A 16,841-nucleotide genomic window follows, 5' to 3' on the forward strand; every position below is an offset into this window, starting at 1 on the left:
ATCTCCTCCGGCAGAGAAATGTATCCCATCTGTAAATGTGTGTGACAAAACCCATTGAAAGCAATGCACATCAGTTTATATAAAACACATTTGTGTGTGTTTTCCAGACACGCAGTTACATGGTCCTTATACCATCCTTTCAACCAGAGCTTGGAAAGGGAGTTACTTTTACAATTCCACAGTTAAGGAACTAATCACTTGTAATTACAGTTACAGTTCGAGGGAAAAAAATAAAACTGCAATTTCTCAAAAGTTACTACAACAGAAGGTATTGAGCTTAGGGCTGGGTTACATATCTAAAAGTGGCCAGAGTGTGTTACAACAAGAGCTGTAACACAATTCCTTTGTCATTGCAATACTCACAATGAGCAAAAGGCAGGCGTGTATACGCCAGAACTGGAACCATGTGATATTCCTCCTCCGCATCCTGCCGCCCTAAGAATAGTCATAGTGTCGTCCCTTATTAAGTTATAATAGTAATAGTTACAACAATGGTCATTATTAAGTTACAGTAGTAATAATATCATACTTGTAATTAGTAATTATAACTGGTTAAGTCCAAATAATACAATTACAGTTCAAGCAGCCTTTCAATAACATTGTTGGCATTACACAGCCCAGGGCCTCTTGTGTTTTCCTTCAGATGTCTCTGCTGCATTTGATTTAATATTTTCCCTTCCAATGCAGCTCATTCTATAGCAGCCAAGTGGTGCGAAATTTCCTCTCCGTTGCAGCCGCACGGTCTCCAGCATCCTCTTTCTCGCAGCTCCGGTCCCTTGAGTCTGCCTGCAACTGCAGTCCACGTTCAGTTTTGCTGATGCAGTTTTCCTTCCTCTTCATTTCCAGCCAACAGTTGGGCCGGTGATGTAATCCTCCCAAAATTGCTGCAGTGGATCTGGAAAGTGGATCTGGATCTGGGTGCATTTGAGGGGAGCATGTTGGCTTTGCCAGGAAAGAAAGGTAGTGCTGGGGCATAAACCATATTATACTTGCCCATTTCATGGTCTCCTGGGCTCGAATTCCCAGACTGCTCACAATAAAACATTTGGAACTGGCTTCAGAGCGCTCAGAAGTGGCTTAAGAGTGCTTGGGGTTGAGAATGCTAGTCGTGGTTTCAGCTTGGGGCTGGCTTAGACTCGGAACTGGTTTAAGAGCAATTGGAAGTGGCTCAAGCACATTCGGAACTGGCTTAAGAGCAACTGAAGTGGCTCAAGCACATTCGAAACTGGCTTAAAAGCACTCAGAACTGGCTTAACCTTAAAAGTGGCTTAAGAGTAGTTGGAAATAGTTCAAGAGTGATCAGAAGTGGCTTGCGAGTACTTGGAGCTGGCTTAAGGATGCTCAGAGCTGGTTTAAGAGCCCTCAGAAGTGGCTTAAGCTCAGGAGTGGCTTAAGAATGCTCGGAATTGGCTTATAAAATTTGAACTGGTTTAAAAGCTCTCTGAAGTGACTTAAGCGCACGGGATGGTTTAAGAGAACTCAGAACTGGCTTAATAGCATTAGGAATTGGCCTAAGGACACTCGGAAATGGCTTGACGGCGTTCGGAGTGGCGTAAGCTTGGAACTGGTTTAAGAGCAATTGGAGGTGCCTTAAGCTCACTTGGAACTGGTTCGAGAGCAACTGGAAGTGACTTAAGCTCATCTGGAACTGGTTTGAGAGCAATTGGAAGTGACTTAAGCTCATTTGGAACTGGTTTGAGAGCACTTGGAGTTGGCTTAAGGGTGCTCAGAGCTGGCTTAAAAGCTCTCAAGAGTGGCTTAAGCTCAGAAGTGGCTTAAGAAAGCTCGGAATTGGCTTAAACTAGCAACTGGCTTAAGGGCAGTTGGAAGTGGCTTAAGCACATTTGGAAGTGGCTTAAGGCCACTCAGACGTGACTTATGGGTGGCGTAAGAGCACTCAAAACTGGATTAAGCTTGGAAGTGGTTTAAGGTGCTCGGAGCTGGCTTAAGAGGTCTCAGAAGTGGTTTGGGAGCTCTCGGAAATGGCTTGCGAGCGTTCAGAACTGACCTAAGAGCACTTGAACTTCTCAGATCTCCTGCTTGGTCCCTTCTCAAACCAATCTGTCCTTAGAACTCCATTGATCCTGAGGGCACTGCCATCCATGCCCACCTTCTCTCATGATGCCCTAGGTTGCCAATGGTGGAAAAGTCATTTGGCTCCATGGTCCCACCCGTGACGCCACGGCCGCCGTTTACCGCAGCAAGCAACATCGCCCCAGTGGGAAACGTTGCCTCCGTGCATCAAGGGCTGAGTTGAAAGGCTGGAGGCTGGATGGAGTGCCAACGGGCCGACTCCACATTTCCCCGGCTGCACATTTCCTTCCAATGGACCTGCCCCATCTCTGGAGCATTGGGGCCGATCAGCACTCGACCCACAAGGCAACTGCGGGTGTAGAGACGAGCCTGGAAAGAGAAGACGGAAGGCAGATGAGACAGACCTTGGAGAGCCATAGCTTTCCTTATCAGCTTCTGATTTCATCCAAAAGGTAGGTCTGCCAAGGCAGAGGTGAGTAACGGCATTACCTGGACTCTCCATAGCTTCCAACCTACAATCCCTGGCATTTGTGCCCTGCTTCTTACCTGCATGATGGTAAACTCCAAGGCCAGCTGCTGCTCCTGGATGTCTCCGGCTGGGATGCTGAAAAGGAACGGGGTATTCCATACAGGGTTGCATCCTGCGACGGACTTGGTCTCCTTGGTGTCAAGGACCTTCCCATCGTGATACAGCTGGATCACAACGTAGTGGTCTAGAAAAAGCACGCAAAGAGAGTTGAAGACCCACAGGTGTTGAGAGCATGGTGGTGTCTTGTGTGTCATGTCTTCAAATCCAAGTTGGTGACAGAAATATTAGTGCTGGTGCCTTCAAGTCTCCAATGGACATATGGTGATACTATGAATCTCACAGGGTTTTCTCAGGTAGTTTTGCTAATTCGAATTTACAGCAACTGCTATTCCTTGGTGGTCTGCCAACCAAGGAAACCCCATGATGACCATAAGTTGGGAGCAACTTCAAGGCAAAAAAAAGCAGAGCGGTGATGATTCTGCATTGGTGTTGATCTCAGAATTGGTGTGGGCTGACGCTAGCAGAATTCTTATTCAGGAGAGCCATCTCTCCATGTTGCAAGCCCTGCCAGGATGACAAAGAGAAACGTACCTGGTGTGCCAGGGATGCGGGTGAGCCGCCCCAGGTTCTCCGCTTTGCGGACCAGGACTTTGATCCGGTTGGCCAGAGCTTGGTACTGAAGCAGGAGAAAAAGCTGACCCATGGACTTGGGCTGGGAGAACGACGGGCTGGAGCTGATGTCCTGAGAACTGAGAGACTGAAATAGGAGAGGAGAAAAATTACATAGGCTTTTGTGGATATACATGCTTTAGTTACAAAGATGAGCCTGGGGGATGTGTCAGGCCATGAAAGCCTTTGACAACACATTGATTAAATAATCAATTATAATCAAATAGTCAAACAATCTAGTTTGTGAGTCCTGAACTTTGAAACTTTTTGGACTGCAGTACTAACTCTCACTCAGTGGCATGCTGTTTTGGGGAAATAGGAACTGATTTTATAATAAATAAATAAAATAAAATAAAGTTATTATTATTATTTATAATAAATAATAATATATTGTATATACATATAATAATATTACGATGCAATACAATATAATAATATTTATTATATATTACATGTAATATATAATACATGTAGTATACTGGTATAATACAATATCATAATATATAAAGCTAATATTGTGCTATGCTAATAATATAATATATTGTATGTACATATTATTTGTAAGCCGCCTGAGTCCCCTTCGGGTTGAGAAAGGTGGGATATAAATGTAGTAAATAAATAATATGGAGGGAATATCTAGGTCAATTATATGGTCAAGAGGTTTGCCCTAGAGAACCTAAATATTCCTAGAGTGGTGTTATCCCAATGAAAAAAAATAGGATTTTTTTTCACTTTCATGAGGGCCTCGTACCCAGAACCATAATAATAATAACAATAATAATAATAATAATAATAATAATAATAATAATAATAATAATAATCCCTGCTGGGATCTGCACGCATCATCCGAAAATACATCACACAGTCCTAGACACTTGGGAAGTGTTCGACTTGTGATTTTGTGATATGAAATCCAGCATATCTATCTTGTTTGCTGTGTCATAATAAAATAATAATAATAATAACAACAACAACAACAACAACAACTTTATTTATACCCCGCCACCATCTCCCCGCGGGGACTCGGGGCGGCTTATATGGGGCAGTGGCCCAAACAACATAAGGACAAAATATAAGCAACATAATACAAATCACAATATAAAAAAGATAAAACAGTAATACAATATATCAATTAAAACAACAATACAGGATAAAAAAATGGCATTTAGAACACATAAATGGTAAGACCGTAATAAATACAGGATAGATTATTAAAAACCATAACAAAAATGACATACTATCATGACTTTTAAAACTAACTTTCTAAGCTCTAGGTAACAATTCACCAAGCAGCAGAAATTAACCACCCCAAAGCTTGTTTGCTTGTTCTGATGCAAGCAACCAAGCCTTCCATGGCATCTAAACACACACACATATTGGAGCGGGTCACAAAAGCGAATGCCACAGGCTGCAAGAAGTGCTCACCTTTTTGAGTTTGGTTTTGGTGGTGGAGAGCTCCTGAGTATAGACGGAGGGAACTCTTGGGTTCCAGGTGGCTTGTGAGCATGGGAACATCACTTCGCCCAGGAAGGAGTCCTTGAGGTTGTGGAACTCCTTGGCGTACACGGTGAAACGTAGCGTCAGGCTCCGGAGCTCTTCCAGGCTGTAGCGGCCGAAGTGGAACTGCTCGTGAAATTCCGGGTTCAGGCTTTTCCTGCACAAGGAGGTACGCTGGGGCTCCACGAACTTGGGAAGGAGGTAGACCTTGACGTAGGAATTGCGGCTTGACCGGAGACCCTTGGACAAGCGGGAGACGCCAACCACCGTCACGGTGAGCAGGGCCTCCGCTTCCGAGTAGAACAAGGTGAAGTGAAGGTGCGGCCGAGGCTTCGTGGTGGCACCGGAGAGGCCTCTTGGGATGGTGTAGGACGGAGGGAGGCTGGTGCCCAAGATGGGCCTTGAGAGAAGGCTGCTCTCGTCCCCGGAGATGGTGCACCGGCGCTCCCGTCCCCGCTGTGCCTTCACGGGAAGACTCAGCTTCTGAGAAATAGGGATACTTGGAAGGGAAGCTCGGCCGCGGTGAAGGTTTCGAGGTGGGCTTTCCGAGCCAGAAGATCCTGGAGAATCGATGACTGCAGTAGGACTCGGAGACTCCAAAAGCTCTCCTTCTATCTCAACATACTGTTGCTGGATAGCCACCGGTGTGATCGTCCGGGAAGGCAAAACCAAGCCCAAGTCCATCACGGTCCGATCCGCTGCTTGCGCTTTGGCTTCATCGCAGCGGCTCTTCTTGCGCTGATGCCAACATATGGCGCATCCAAGGAGGAGGCAGAAGCAGAGGAGGGCAAGTCCGACTCCGAGGAATACCTGCAAATGCACTACCGGGAGAAGAGGAGAGGAAGGAGAATGAGAACCAAAGAATGATAGAGAAACATAGTTGGAAGAGACCACAGGAACCATCTAGTCCAGTGGTTCCCAAACTTATTTGGCCTGCAGCCCCCTTTCCAGAAAAAAATATGACCCAGAGACCCCTGGAAAGGGGGTGTGGCTTAGAGGGGTGGGCGTGGCTCCTGCTCAAGAGGGCGGAGCTGAGCCTCTCCCCTAATCCCAGATGCAGGGCTGGGAGGGAGAGGGGGAGGTGGGCGGGGCTACAAATGAGCAGCCAGGACTGGGCGGAGTTATGAGCTCTGAGGCAGGGCTGAGCTTCTATACCTGTCCTGGACACAGGGGGCGGGGCTAGAGGAGAGGGCGGGGCCTCTTCCCAAGTGTTCTAACAAGTGCCTCAGGGGAGGTATACAGAGGCCCAGCCCTGTCTTGTGCTCTTGGGAAGAGGCCACGCCCCCACCCCTAGCCCCACCCTTTAGTCCTAAAAGGCCTCTCAGGAGAAATATAGAGGCTCAGCCCTGTCTCAGGCTCTTGGAAGGAGGCCCTGCCCCCACCCCTAGCCCCGCCCTTTAATCCTAAAAAGCCTCTCAGGAGGGATATAGAGGCTCAGCCCTGTCTCAGGCTCTTGGAAGGAGGCCCGCCCCCACACCTAGCCCCGCCCTTTAATCCTAAAAGCCCTCTCAGGAGGGATATAGAGGCTCAGCCCTGTCTCAGGCTCTTGGAAGAAGGCCCGCCCCCACCCCTAGCCCCGCCCTTTAGTCCTAAAAGGCCTCTCAGGAGGGATATAGAGGCTCAGCCCTGTCTCAGGTTCTTGGAAGGAGGCCCGCCCCCACCCCTAGCCCCACCCTTTAGTCCTAAAAGGCCTCTCAGGAGGGATATAGAGGCCCAGCCCTGTCTCGGGTTTTTGGAAGAGGCCCGCCCCCACCCCTAGCCCCGCCCTTTAGTCCTAAAAGGCCTCTCAGGAGGGATATAGAGGCTCAGCCCTGTCTCGGGTTTTTGGAAGAGGCCCGCCCCCACCCCTAGCCCCGCCCTTTAGTCCTAAAAGGCCTCTCAGGAGGGATATAGAGGCCCAGCCCTGTCTCAGGCTCTCGGGAATAAGCCACGCCCCTTCCCTGGCCCCGCCCCCGTGTACTAATAGGTGCCATCACCGCCCCCCTGGATCGCTGCAGCACCCACCAGGGGGCAGTAGCGCCCACTTTGGGAATCACTGATCTAGTCCAACCCACTGTCATGCAGGAGAAGCACAAAATAGCCCTGACAGATGGCCACTCAGTCTCTGTTTAAAAGCTTCCAAAGAAAGAGCCTCCATTACACTATGGGGCAGAGAGTTCCACTGCTGAGCAGCTCTTACAGTCCTAGTGTTCAGGTGGAATCTCCTCTCCTCAGACGCAGCCAAGAAAACCATGGGAGAGATTAACTTTTGGGTTGGGACTGATCAATACAACAAGAACACCCTCTTGCCACACCTTCGCACCTCTTTTTCAAAGGAGCAACCCTCCGACCAAGGAAAGCTGTGTAGCCTCCCATCCCGAGCCCCATTCTTTAGGCACAGCTGTACAAGTTTGCTTACAAGCTAAAATAAACCCAGCCTCACCTCAAAACTGATAAAGCCCATGGAAAAAGACTTGGCTTATCAGCGCTGACGCAAGGCAGCGAGACGCAAAGGGCCGCGGCCGAGTCAAACGCCTCGAGGAAAAGCACCAGATCTTTGCTTAGTTCTCAAGTCAAGGGAGAGATTACCGTATATACTTGAGTATAAGACGACCCGAATATAAGCCGAGGCACCTAATTTTACCACAAAAAAACTGGGAAAACATTGACTCCAGTACAAGCCGAGGATGGTAAATTTCAGAAATAAAAATAGATACCAATAAAAGTACATTAATTGAGGCATCAGTAGGTTCGATGTTTTTGGATATTTACATCAAGCTCAAATTTAAGATAAGACTGTCCAACTCTGAACAAATCATGATTCTCATCTTCTTCAATGTAAATGTGCTTATGTATCCTTTTAATAATAGAGTAAAATAAACTGGAAGACGAGAACCTCACATACATGTAATAATAATAATAATAATAATAATAATAATAATAATAATAATAATAATAATAATAATAATAATAAATACAGGAAAATAATACAAGTAATAATAAATAGAGTAAAATAATAAATGCAATAATAATAATAATAATAATCATCATCATCATCATCATCATCCGAAAATACATCACACAGTCCTAGACACTTGGGAAGTGTTCGACTTGTGATTTTGTGATACGGAATCCAGCATATCTATCTTGTTTGCTGTGTCATACAACGTCATTGTGTCAATAATAATAATAAGATCAGAGTGAAATAATAAATCTATTATTAATAATAATAAAATAGAGTAAAATTAATGTAGTAGTAGCAACAATAATATAGAAAAATGATAAATGTAATAATACCAATAATAATAGAGAAAAATAATAAATGTACCATATATTCGCTAATATAAGCTGACCCAAATATAAGCCTCACCCGAGTATAAGTTGAGGGGGGCTTTTTCAGTCGTAAAAAGAGGGCTGAAAACCTAGGCTTATACTCGAATATATACAGTATCTCCAAAGTGGGCATCAAGCTGGACTCTGCTTGCCCATCGATACGGTCAAAACAAATTATTTCCCCTTTTGTTGGTGTGCAGCCCCTTTATTTTTATGCACTTATGCAGATATAGGTTGGATCTACACTGCTATATAATACAGTTTAACTACACTAAAGTGTAGATCCAGCCAGAGTCATCATTGTTTCTTGAAGATGTATCTGTGGATAATTGCATATTGGCATTAACACATTATCATCTAGAAGCATTTAAATACCAGCTTCATCCCTTCGATTAATAGCATATCGATGCAGGTGAATGTATATTGTATATCTGCATGTATTAGAGAGGGGAAAAAACAGAGCTGCTACTGTTATATCGCTAAAAATGATGCAAATTACAACACGTGTGATCACTGAAGAAGACCCAAGTAAGGTCACATCGGAGAAAAAGATGGCTGGTGATTATTGCGCCAAAATGCTAATGTGTATGTGTGTGTGTGAAAGAAATCCCTTGAAAGATTCTTGCAAAGAAAGAGCTCTGCAAAAAGGGAGCTGACTTTTTGCAGAGAGAGAAGCCACGCCTAAAACAATGTATCGGTTTGATGGCAGGTGGCTGAGTTTGTCAGTTGGAATTTGAGCTTGGAGGGAGAGCACAGAAAAAGACAGGGCTCTCTAGCTACAGTCAAGTAGTAGTTTTGAATATGCTATGCTGTATATATTGATGCTGATTGATTGGTTATTGATCTTATGCAACTACATGGACATTGTAAGATTGTAGAACTGTTTTGTATTTCAACTCAACAAGCAAGAGTAAAGTTCCTTTGTTCTTTTCAATTCCTCTGCCTGGTCTGAGTCTTTTGTACATGGTGTTAACTGGACGCTACTGATTCCACTATACTCTCACCTGGTAACAGTGATTCCACTTTCACTACAATTTAATATGTGTGGCATTGCTATGGCCATTATAGACCAGGAAAATGTGAGTTGGAGCAGAATATTTTCACAGCTGTATACAAACCTCGTAATTTTAGATTCCCGCTTGGTCTTCCGAGGGACTTCTTTACAGCACTCGGACGGACAACACCAGGCTTCTTTCCAAATCGGCAGACTACAATTCCCAATGTTCCCAGACAACAAGGACCACTAGTAAATCCCTTGAACGTCATGGAAGGAGAGTGAACTATAACTGTACTAAATGAATATATAAGTTTAACTTAGACACCAGAAATTCAAACTATTTTGGAGTTTGGGGAATGGACATTCCTGCAGACAGGATTCAAACACCTGTTAAGCCATAGAAACCAACTGAGTGACAGTGGACAAGTCACACTCTCTCAGCCTTTGAGGAAAGCAAAGGCAACCCCATTCTGAACAAACCTTGCCAAGAAAACTCCATAATGACGGCACACAATGACAACAAAAGTCAACTATAGTTTAAAACTTCATACTATAAGTCCTTCTGAACCAATCTTGGCAGGAATACCCTATGATAGGTTTGCCTTAGGCTCACTATAAGTCATAAGTGACATGTAACGGTAATCTGATCCTACAAAATGACCAAAGCAAAGCACGAAGGAAGCTGTCATGGGCATGGAAGCCAAGCAACGGAAACCATAAAAGACAGAAGAAGAAGAAACCAACCTCGCTGATGCTTGTCCAGCAAGACCTGGACAAGTAACCAGAGGAAGAGAAGGACCATCAGGCCTTCGATCATCCCCTTGAAGAAGAAGAGGAAGACGGACTGACAGAAGGCCAGCGCCGGGTAAACGCGGTCCTTGAAGAAGGCCATCCGCCCTTTCTGCTTCTGCTTGACTTTGGAGACGTCTGGATGGGAAGAAGTCTTTTTCTCAATCAGTTTTGACTCCTTGGAGAAGATCTTCCTTTGGAGACGTCTGGATGGGGAGAAGTCTTGTTCTCACTCAGTTTTGACTCCTTGGAGATCTTCCTTTGGAGACGTCTGGATGGGGAGAAATCTTTTTCTCACTCAGTTTTGACTCCTTGGAGAAGATCTTCCTTTGGCGACATCTGGAAGGGAAGAAGTCTTGTTCTCACTCAGTTTTGATTCCTTGGAGAAGATCTTCCTTTGGAGACGTCTGGAAGGGAAGAAGTCTTGTTCTCACTCAGTTTTGACTCCTTGGAGAAGATCTTCCTTTGGAGACGTCTGGATGGGGAGAAGTCTTGTTCTTACTCAGTTTTAACTCCTTGGAGAAGATCTTCCTTTGAAGACGTCTGGATGGGGAGAAGTCTTGTTCTCACTCAGTTTTGACTCCTTGGAGAAGATCTTCCTTTGGAGACGTCTGGATGGGGAGAAGTCTTGTTCTCACTCAGTTTTGACTCCTTGGAGAAGATCTTCCTTTGGAGACGTCTGGATGGGGAGAAGTCTTGTTCTCACTCAGTTTTGACTCCTTGGAGATCTTCCTTTGGAGACGTCTGGATGGGGAGAAATCTTTTTCTCACTCAGTTTTGACTCCTTGGAGAAGACCTTCCTTTGGAGACGTCTGGATGGGGAGAAGTCTTGTTCTCACTCAGTTTTGACTCCTTGGAGAAGATCTTCCTTTGGAGATGTCTGGATGGGGAGAAGTCTTGTTCTCAGTTTTGACTCCTTGAAGAAGATCTTCCTTTGGAGACGTCTGGATGGGGAGAAGTCTTGTTCTCACTCAGTTTTGACTCCTTGGAGAAGGTCTTCTTGTTGTTAAGTACCTTCACGTGGAGATTAATCTATGGTAACCGAATGAATGAGAGGTCTCCACGTCACCATTTGCTGAGCTCTTGCAGACTCTGGGCTTCCTGATTCAGTTTACAGAGTAGGATTTGGACTTTGATTCACCCCTTTGATGGAGATCGAGGGGACTGTTCCCAAGCTGTTCCAGTTTCTCTAGAGTCTGCAAACCAACACGGCTCTCTTTAAATAACGTGACAGGGCGGTGGTGTCCCCAGTGTGCTCCAAAGACATCATCACCGGAGTTCCTCTTCCCGTCCGCATGACCTCCCTTTTGCTTCTCCTCTCTTCCCTGTCGCCCACAATGCTGATAACAAGGCCGGCCAGGCATAAACGCCCCCGCTTTGCCGAGTTATAATCAGAAGACCCGCATTTGCCAAAAGGACGGGCAGCACCTTTGCTTTATAAATAGACGCAGGACAGAAGATGCCCTCTGGTCCGTGGCGCTTGCGTAAAGAGGAGGAAGAAGGCGACGGATGCGGCAAGACAGCCGTGAAGTTCAACGGCGCCTTTTCGGAGACGGAAAGTATGAGAAAGAGGTGGGCTTCTGCGCTTCAGGCTTTTCCGCTCTTTGCTGGGGAGGAGGGAGGTATAAATGGATATGTGCAAGGGGATTTACACCTTGATTCTTTGGAGTCACCCATTTAGAAAGGGAATCCAGGCCCTAGTTTGACACATATCCTCCCCGGCCAAATTGTATGCTAATGCTTTTATGTTAAGCCACTTTGAGTCTCCTTCAGGAGATAAAACTGGGTATAAATAAATGTAATAATAATAATACTATCGATACTTAATATTTTTACATACAAGGGAGCTTCAATCCTCCAAAGCTCTCCTACAACGTTAGTTAAAAGGGATTTTATGATAGTACAGTTTGCCTAGTGAAAATCGAGTCCTTTGATCATAAGGAGAGAGCAGATGTATAGTTATATTTTACAGTTTTGATGACAAAACTTTCATTCTATGTCTAACTTTTGTTTTATGTCTTTTAATGTGTATTTTAAGGGGTGTTTTTAAATGATTATGTGTTTTGATTATGTGTTTTAGCAGTGTTGTAACCTACCTCGAGCCATGAGGAGAGGCGGGTAAGAAATAAAATTATTATTATTATTATTATTATTATTATTATTATTATTATTATTATTATTTGACACAGCAAACAAGATAGATATGCTGGATTTTGTATCACAAAATCACAAGTCGAACACTTCCCAAGTGTCTAGGACTGTGTGATGTATTTTCGGATGATGCGTGCAGATCCCAGTCGGGTGGCCTTTTGCAGTTGGCAGATGGTGATTTTGTCAATGTCTATTGTTTCCAAATGCCGGCTGAGATCTTTTGGCACGGCACCCAGTGTGCCCATCACCACCGGGACCACCTGCACTGGTTTCTGCCAGAGTCTTTGAAGTTCAATCTTGAGGTCCTGATAGCGGCTGAGTTTTTCCTGTTGTTTTTCGTCAATGCGACTGTCACCTGGGATGGCAACATCAATGATCCAAACCTTTTTCTTTTCCACAACTGTGAAAAAGAATTAAATAATAATAATAATTACAGTAGAGTCTCACTTATCCAAGCTAAACGGGCCGGCAGAAGCTTGGATAAGCGAATATCTTGGATAATAAGGAGGGATTAAGGAAAAGCCTATTAACCATCAAATTAGGTTATGATTTTACAAATTAAGCATGAAAACATCATGTTATACAACAAATTTGATAGAAAAAGAAGTTCAATACGCAGTAATGTTGTGTTGTAATTACTGTATTTACGAATTTAGCACCAAAATATCCCGATATATTGAAAACATTGACTACAAAAATGGCTTGGATAATCCAGAAACTTGGATAAGCGAGGCTTGGATAAGTGAGACTCTACTGGATTATTATTATTTGGTGAATTGATACAGGTTTGAGTTTATGTATACTTAATTGGTAAATTATATAGAAACAATCTGGCAACTATATTTTTATCTAAGTATTTTTATGTAAGTTAGAGAAAGGAATAAAATTATAATTATACAAATTTAGTGGTTATATGTTAGAAGTCATTTTAGACAAAGAAAATGGGAATTTGAGACAGGAAACAATCAGGGCCAGCTAATACCTCTCAGCAAAGGATTCCCTCAGGCAGGAAGCAGCCAGGCTTTGAAGCTGCAAGGCTATTCCATGCTAATCAAGATGGCCAATTGCAACAGTCACACTTGCCTCAAACAGACAAGAGTTTTTTCTCCCAGCTTGGACTTTCCACAGATACAAAAACCCCAGCTGCCTAGTTTCCAACAGACCTCACAACCTCTTTCAGGTAAAGGTGCTAACTAACCCTTCTCAAGGACAGACCAGAACAACACTGAAACTGTGCTATATCCCTAGAGAGCAGCTGACAAGCCCTAGACGCCGCCTTCCTGGAAATTCACGGTCATGTCCTGGATGCAGGTTAGCATTGCCTGGTGTTAATAATTGCCCCTTATTTGTTCAGAGGCCAAGAGGAACAGTTTTCAAAAAAAATCTGATCTTTCCCTTGCAGTTTTGAAAGCAGTCACAATGGCTGGGTACCAGGCGTCACCTTAAATAAACCCAATGCTGTCAAAGAGGAAAGAGGAACCGAGCTGCCCAGTTTTATCTGAGTTTCAAGGATTTGAAATTATTATTCATAATAACATCGATATTTAAATATTGTATATTTTGAGGGTTTTAAATTGGATTGAATTGATTGTTTTGCAAGCCGCTTTGAGTCTCGTTTGCAGAGAGAAAAAGTAGGGTATAAATAAATATAATAATAATAATAATAATAATAATAATAATAATAATAATAATAATAATAAGCACGCAAAGATACTGTGGGACTTCCGAATCCAGACTGACAAAGTTCTGGAACACAACACACCAGACATCACAGTTGTGGAAAAGAAAAAGGTTTGGATCGTTGATGTCGCCATCCCAGGTGACAGTCGCATTGACGAAAAACAACAGGAAAAACTCAGCCGCTCTCAGAACCTCAAGATTGAACTTCAAAGACTCTGGCAGAAACCAGTGCAGGTGGTCCCGGTGGTGATGGGCACACTGGGTGCCGTGCCAAAAGATCTCAGCCGGCATTTGGAAACAATAGACATTGACAAAATTACGATCTGCCAACTGCAAAAGGCCACCCGACTGGGATCTGCACGCATCATCCGAAAATACATCACACAGTCCTAGACACGTGGGAAGTGTTCGACTTGTGATTTTGTGATATGAAATCCAGCATATCTATCTTGTTTGCTGTGTCATAATAAAATAATAATAATAATAATAATAATAATAATAATAATAATAATAATAATAATAATAGGTAAAGGTAAAGGTTTTCCCCTGACACTAAGTCCAGTTGTGTCCGATTCTGGGGGTTGATGCTCTTCTCCATTTCTAAGCCGAAGAGCCAGCGTTGTCCGTAGACACCTCCAAGGTCATGTGGCCATAGGCATGACTGCATGGAGTGCCGTTACTTTCCCGACGGAGCGGTACCTATTGATCTACTCACATTGGCATGTTGTCAAACTGCTAGGTTGGCAGAAGCAGGAGCTGACCGTGGGAGCTCACCCTGTTCCACAGATTCGGACCTGGCAACCTTTTGGTCAGCAAGTTCAGCAGCTCAGCGGTTTAATCCACTACATCATTGGGGGCTCGATAATAATAATAATAATAATAATAATAATAATAATAATAATAATAATATCAGCGGTGCAATGGAACCGTCAAAGACTGGTGCCTGGGATGGAATCCTGGGACTTGTAGTCTGACATCTTCAGCCTTCTCTGCCAAAGTGTGCTGGAACCTCACCAAACGACAAATCCCAACATTTCATAACATTGAGCCATGACAATTCAAGTAATGTCAGACTACAATAGATGCACCCGAAACAACAGAAATGTTGTTTAGATTCTTAAGAATCCAGAGAATAACAGCCACACTCGTGTTTGACTGGCCTAGATGAGCCCATGAGATATTTTAAACTGCAATCACATTAGAAAGTTCCTTTTAATCCATATTTGCTGGATCCACCAAGTCCAGCAAGTGGCTTTCCGAAGCAGACACCAAAGAGATGTCTCTAGGAATCCCAACAGAACGCTAGCAAGGGAAAGACAACCTGGAAAAAACATCCACAAGATCTAAAGATGAAAGGTCAAGCCCTTTCCAAACAACACATGAGACAGAGATGCTATTTGCTTACTTTTTGGGGGTAAAACTAGAGTCATCGCTTGGAGTTAGTTCTTCACTGTCAGCGACCCTGGACGTGCTCTTTCTCTCTTGTCCTGTTGCAGCTTCTTCTCTGTCCGGAGAAAGTGTGTCTTCCTAGTCTTCCCATAGCCTTAAAGGGCTCCCTTGTCTTCACTCTCCGTTTTCCACTCTCTCTGCCAAGGCTCCTCATCTCGGACACATTCCTGCGTGAAACCCGGCTCTCTTGGACCCGTCTCCTCCCCGCCGCCGTCCTTTTCGAACAAAGCTCCCTCCTCTTCTCTTCGGGGCAGAGCTCTCGCAGGTGAACAAAAGAGACTCAGAAGAGAAAATGAATGAGCCCTGTAAGTTGACCCACCTGTTGCAGCTTGTCAACAACACCTTATGAAACCACTCACATTCTCTATGCCTCTTGGCTAGAAGTGTAGTAGAAACAGGGGTCCAATTTGGTGGAGATAGTCCATGCTGAATTGGTTTCTAGCCATCTCCATGACATTTATCGACCTCCATTAAGTATTACGGGTAAAAACATATAGTTTAGAAATTATATTATTATATAGATTATTATTATTTTATTATGACACAGCAAACAAGATAGATATGCTGGATTTCGTATCACAAAATCACAAGTCGAACACTTCCCAAGTGTCTAGGACTGTGTGATGCATTTTCGGATGAAAGTTGTGGAAAGGAAAAAGGTTTGGATCATTGATGTTGCCATCCCAGGTGACAGCCGCGTTGACGAAAAACAACAGGAAAAACTCAGCCGCTATCAGGACCTCAAGATTGAACTTCAAAGACTCTGGCAGAAACCAGTGCAGGTGGTCCTGGTAGTGATGGGTACACTGGGTGCCGTGCCAAGAGATCTCAGCTGGCATTTGGAAACAAGAGACATTGATAAAATTACGATCTGCCAACTGCAAAAGGCCACCCTACTGGGTTCTGCACGCATCATCCAAAAATACATCACACAGTCCTAGACATTTGGGAAGTGTTCGACATGTGATTTTGTGATACGAAATCCAGCATATCTATCTTTTTTGCTGTGTCATAATAAAATTATTATTATTATTATTATTATTATTATTATTATTATTATTATTATTATTATTATTATTATTATTTGAAATACCTGTATTTGATACCTGTACATCATGCAATATCTTGGAGATGGGACCTAAGCCTTGCAAACCTGGGCACAGCAGATTCCACTTGAACATTAGAAAGAACTAAAGGAGCTATTTGACTATACTGCCTTAGAGTCTGGTGGAGTCTTCTTCTCGAGAGGCTTTTAAGCAGAAGCTGGGTGGCCATCTGTTGGGAGGGCTTGGATTGTGTCTTCTTGCATGGCAGGGGGTTGGACTTGATGACCCTTGGGGTCTTTTCCTATTCTGTGATGATATGATTCTTACCTGCTTCTTCACGGGTGCTCCCAAGGTAAGCCGAGGCGACGGAGGACTCCAGGAGTGCCTTGGGCAGCGCTGTAGACATGAAGAACTCCTGGGGAGAATGAAAACAGATCTCTGACAAAGCATAAAAGGGGCAGAGGGGGTCCGGAGAGGGGCAATGACTGCCAGGCTGTGCCATCCACTAGTTGTTTTGAGCGTGGCAATGATCCCAAGTGGCTTCAACTGCGCTGATAAAGCCAAGCCAGGAAAGCACTCCAAGCTCTCAGTGCTGGACAAACAGGTGGAATGTGTGTGTGTGTATGTGTGTATATATATATGTTATATATATATATATATATATATTCTCGGTCATGTTTACTCCCCT

General features: G+C 44.0%; 1 protein-coding gene across 4 annotated transcripts; it reads right to left on the minus strand.

Annotated features, from left to right (window-relative positions):
• Positions 1–54: 54 nt before the first annotated feature.
• Positions 55–16,778, minus strand: LOC103281296 (synaptotagmin-4). Of its 4 annotated transcripts, XM_016998175.2 has the most exons (6): positions 16,481–16,616; positions 15,064–15,386; positions 4,658–5,550; positions 3,155–3,320; positions 2,581–2,747; positions 55–2,403 (listed from the first exon to the last, which is right to left on the minus strand). In XM_016998175.2, the coding sequence occupies exons 2-6, from the start codon at positions 15,086–15,088 to the stop codon at positions 2,242–2,244; spliced, it is 1,413 nt and encodes a 470-aa protein (XP_016853664.1). In that variant the 5' UTR covers positions 15,089–15,386; positions 16,481–16,616; the 3' UTR covers positions 55–2,241. The 4 variants fall into 4 exon arrangements, with proteins under 4 accessions (XP_016853664.1, XP_008120794.1, XP_008120795.1 ...); XM_008122587.3 differs by lacking the exon at positions 15,064–15,386 and having other exon boundaries at positions 16,481–16,778; XM_008122588.3 differs by lacking the exon at positions 16,481–16,616 and having other exon boundaries at positions 15,064–15,704.
• Between the last annotated feature and the right edge of the window lie 63 nt (positions 16,779–16,841).

This window comes from Anolis carolinensis, unplaced genomic scaffold (assembly GCF_035594765.1).
Source record: "Anolis carolinensis isolate JA03-04 unplaced genomic scaffold, rAnoCar3.1.pri scaffold_11, whole genome shotgun sequence".
In the NCBI taxonomy this organism is placed as follows: domain Eukaryota; kingdom Metazoa; phylum Chordata; class Lepidosauria; order Squamata; family Dactyloidae; genus Anolis; species Anolis carolinensis.

Excerpts from the sequence above, each read along its gene's own strand:
- LOC103281296 (XM_008122587.3), bottom strand. The coding sequence starts at position 16,655 with ATGGCACAGCCTGGCAGTCATTGCCCCTCTCCGGACCCCCTCTGCCCC. Across the intron at positions 2,748-3,154 it reads CCGCATCCCTGGCACACCAG|ACCACTACGTTGTGATCCAG; the intron begins GTACGTTTCTCT and ends TGCTTTTTCTAG. Across the intron at positions 2,404-2,580 it reads TGGAGTTTACCATCATGCAG|GCTCGTCTCTACACCCGCAG; the intron begins GTAAGAAGCAGG and ends TTCTCTTTCCAG.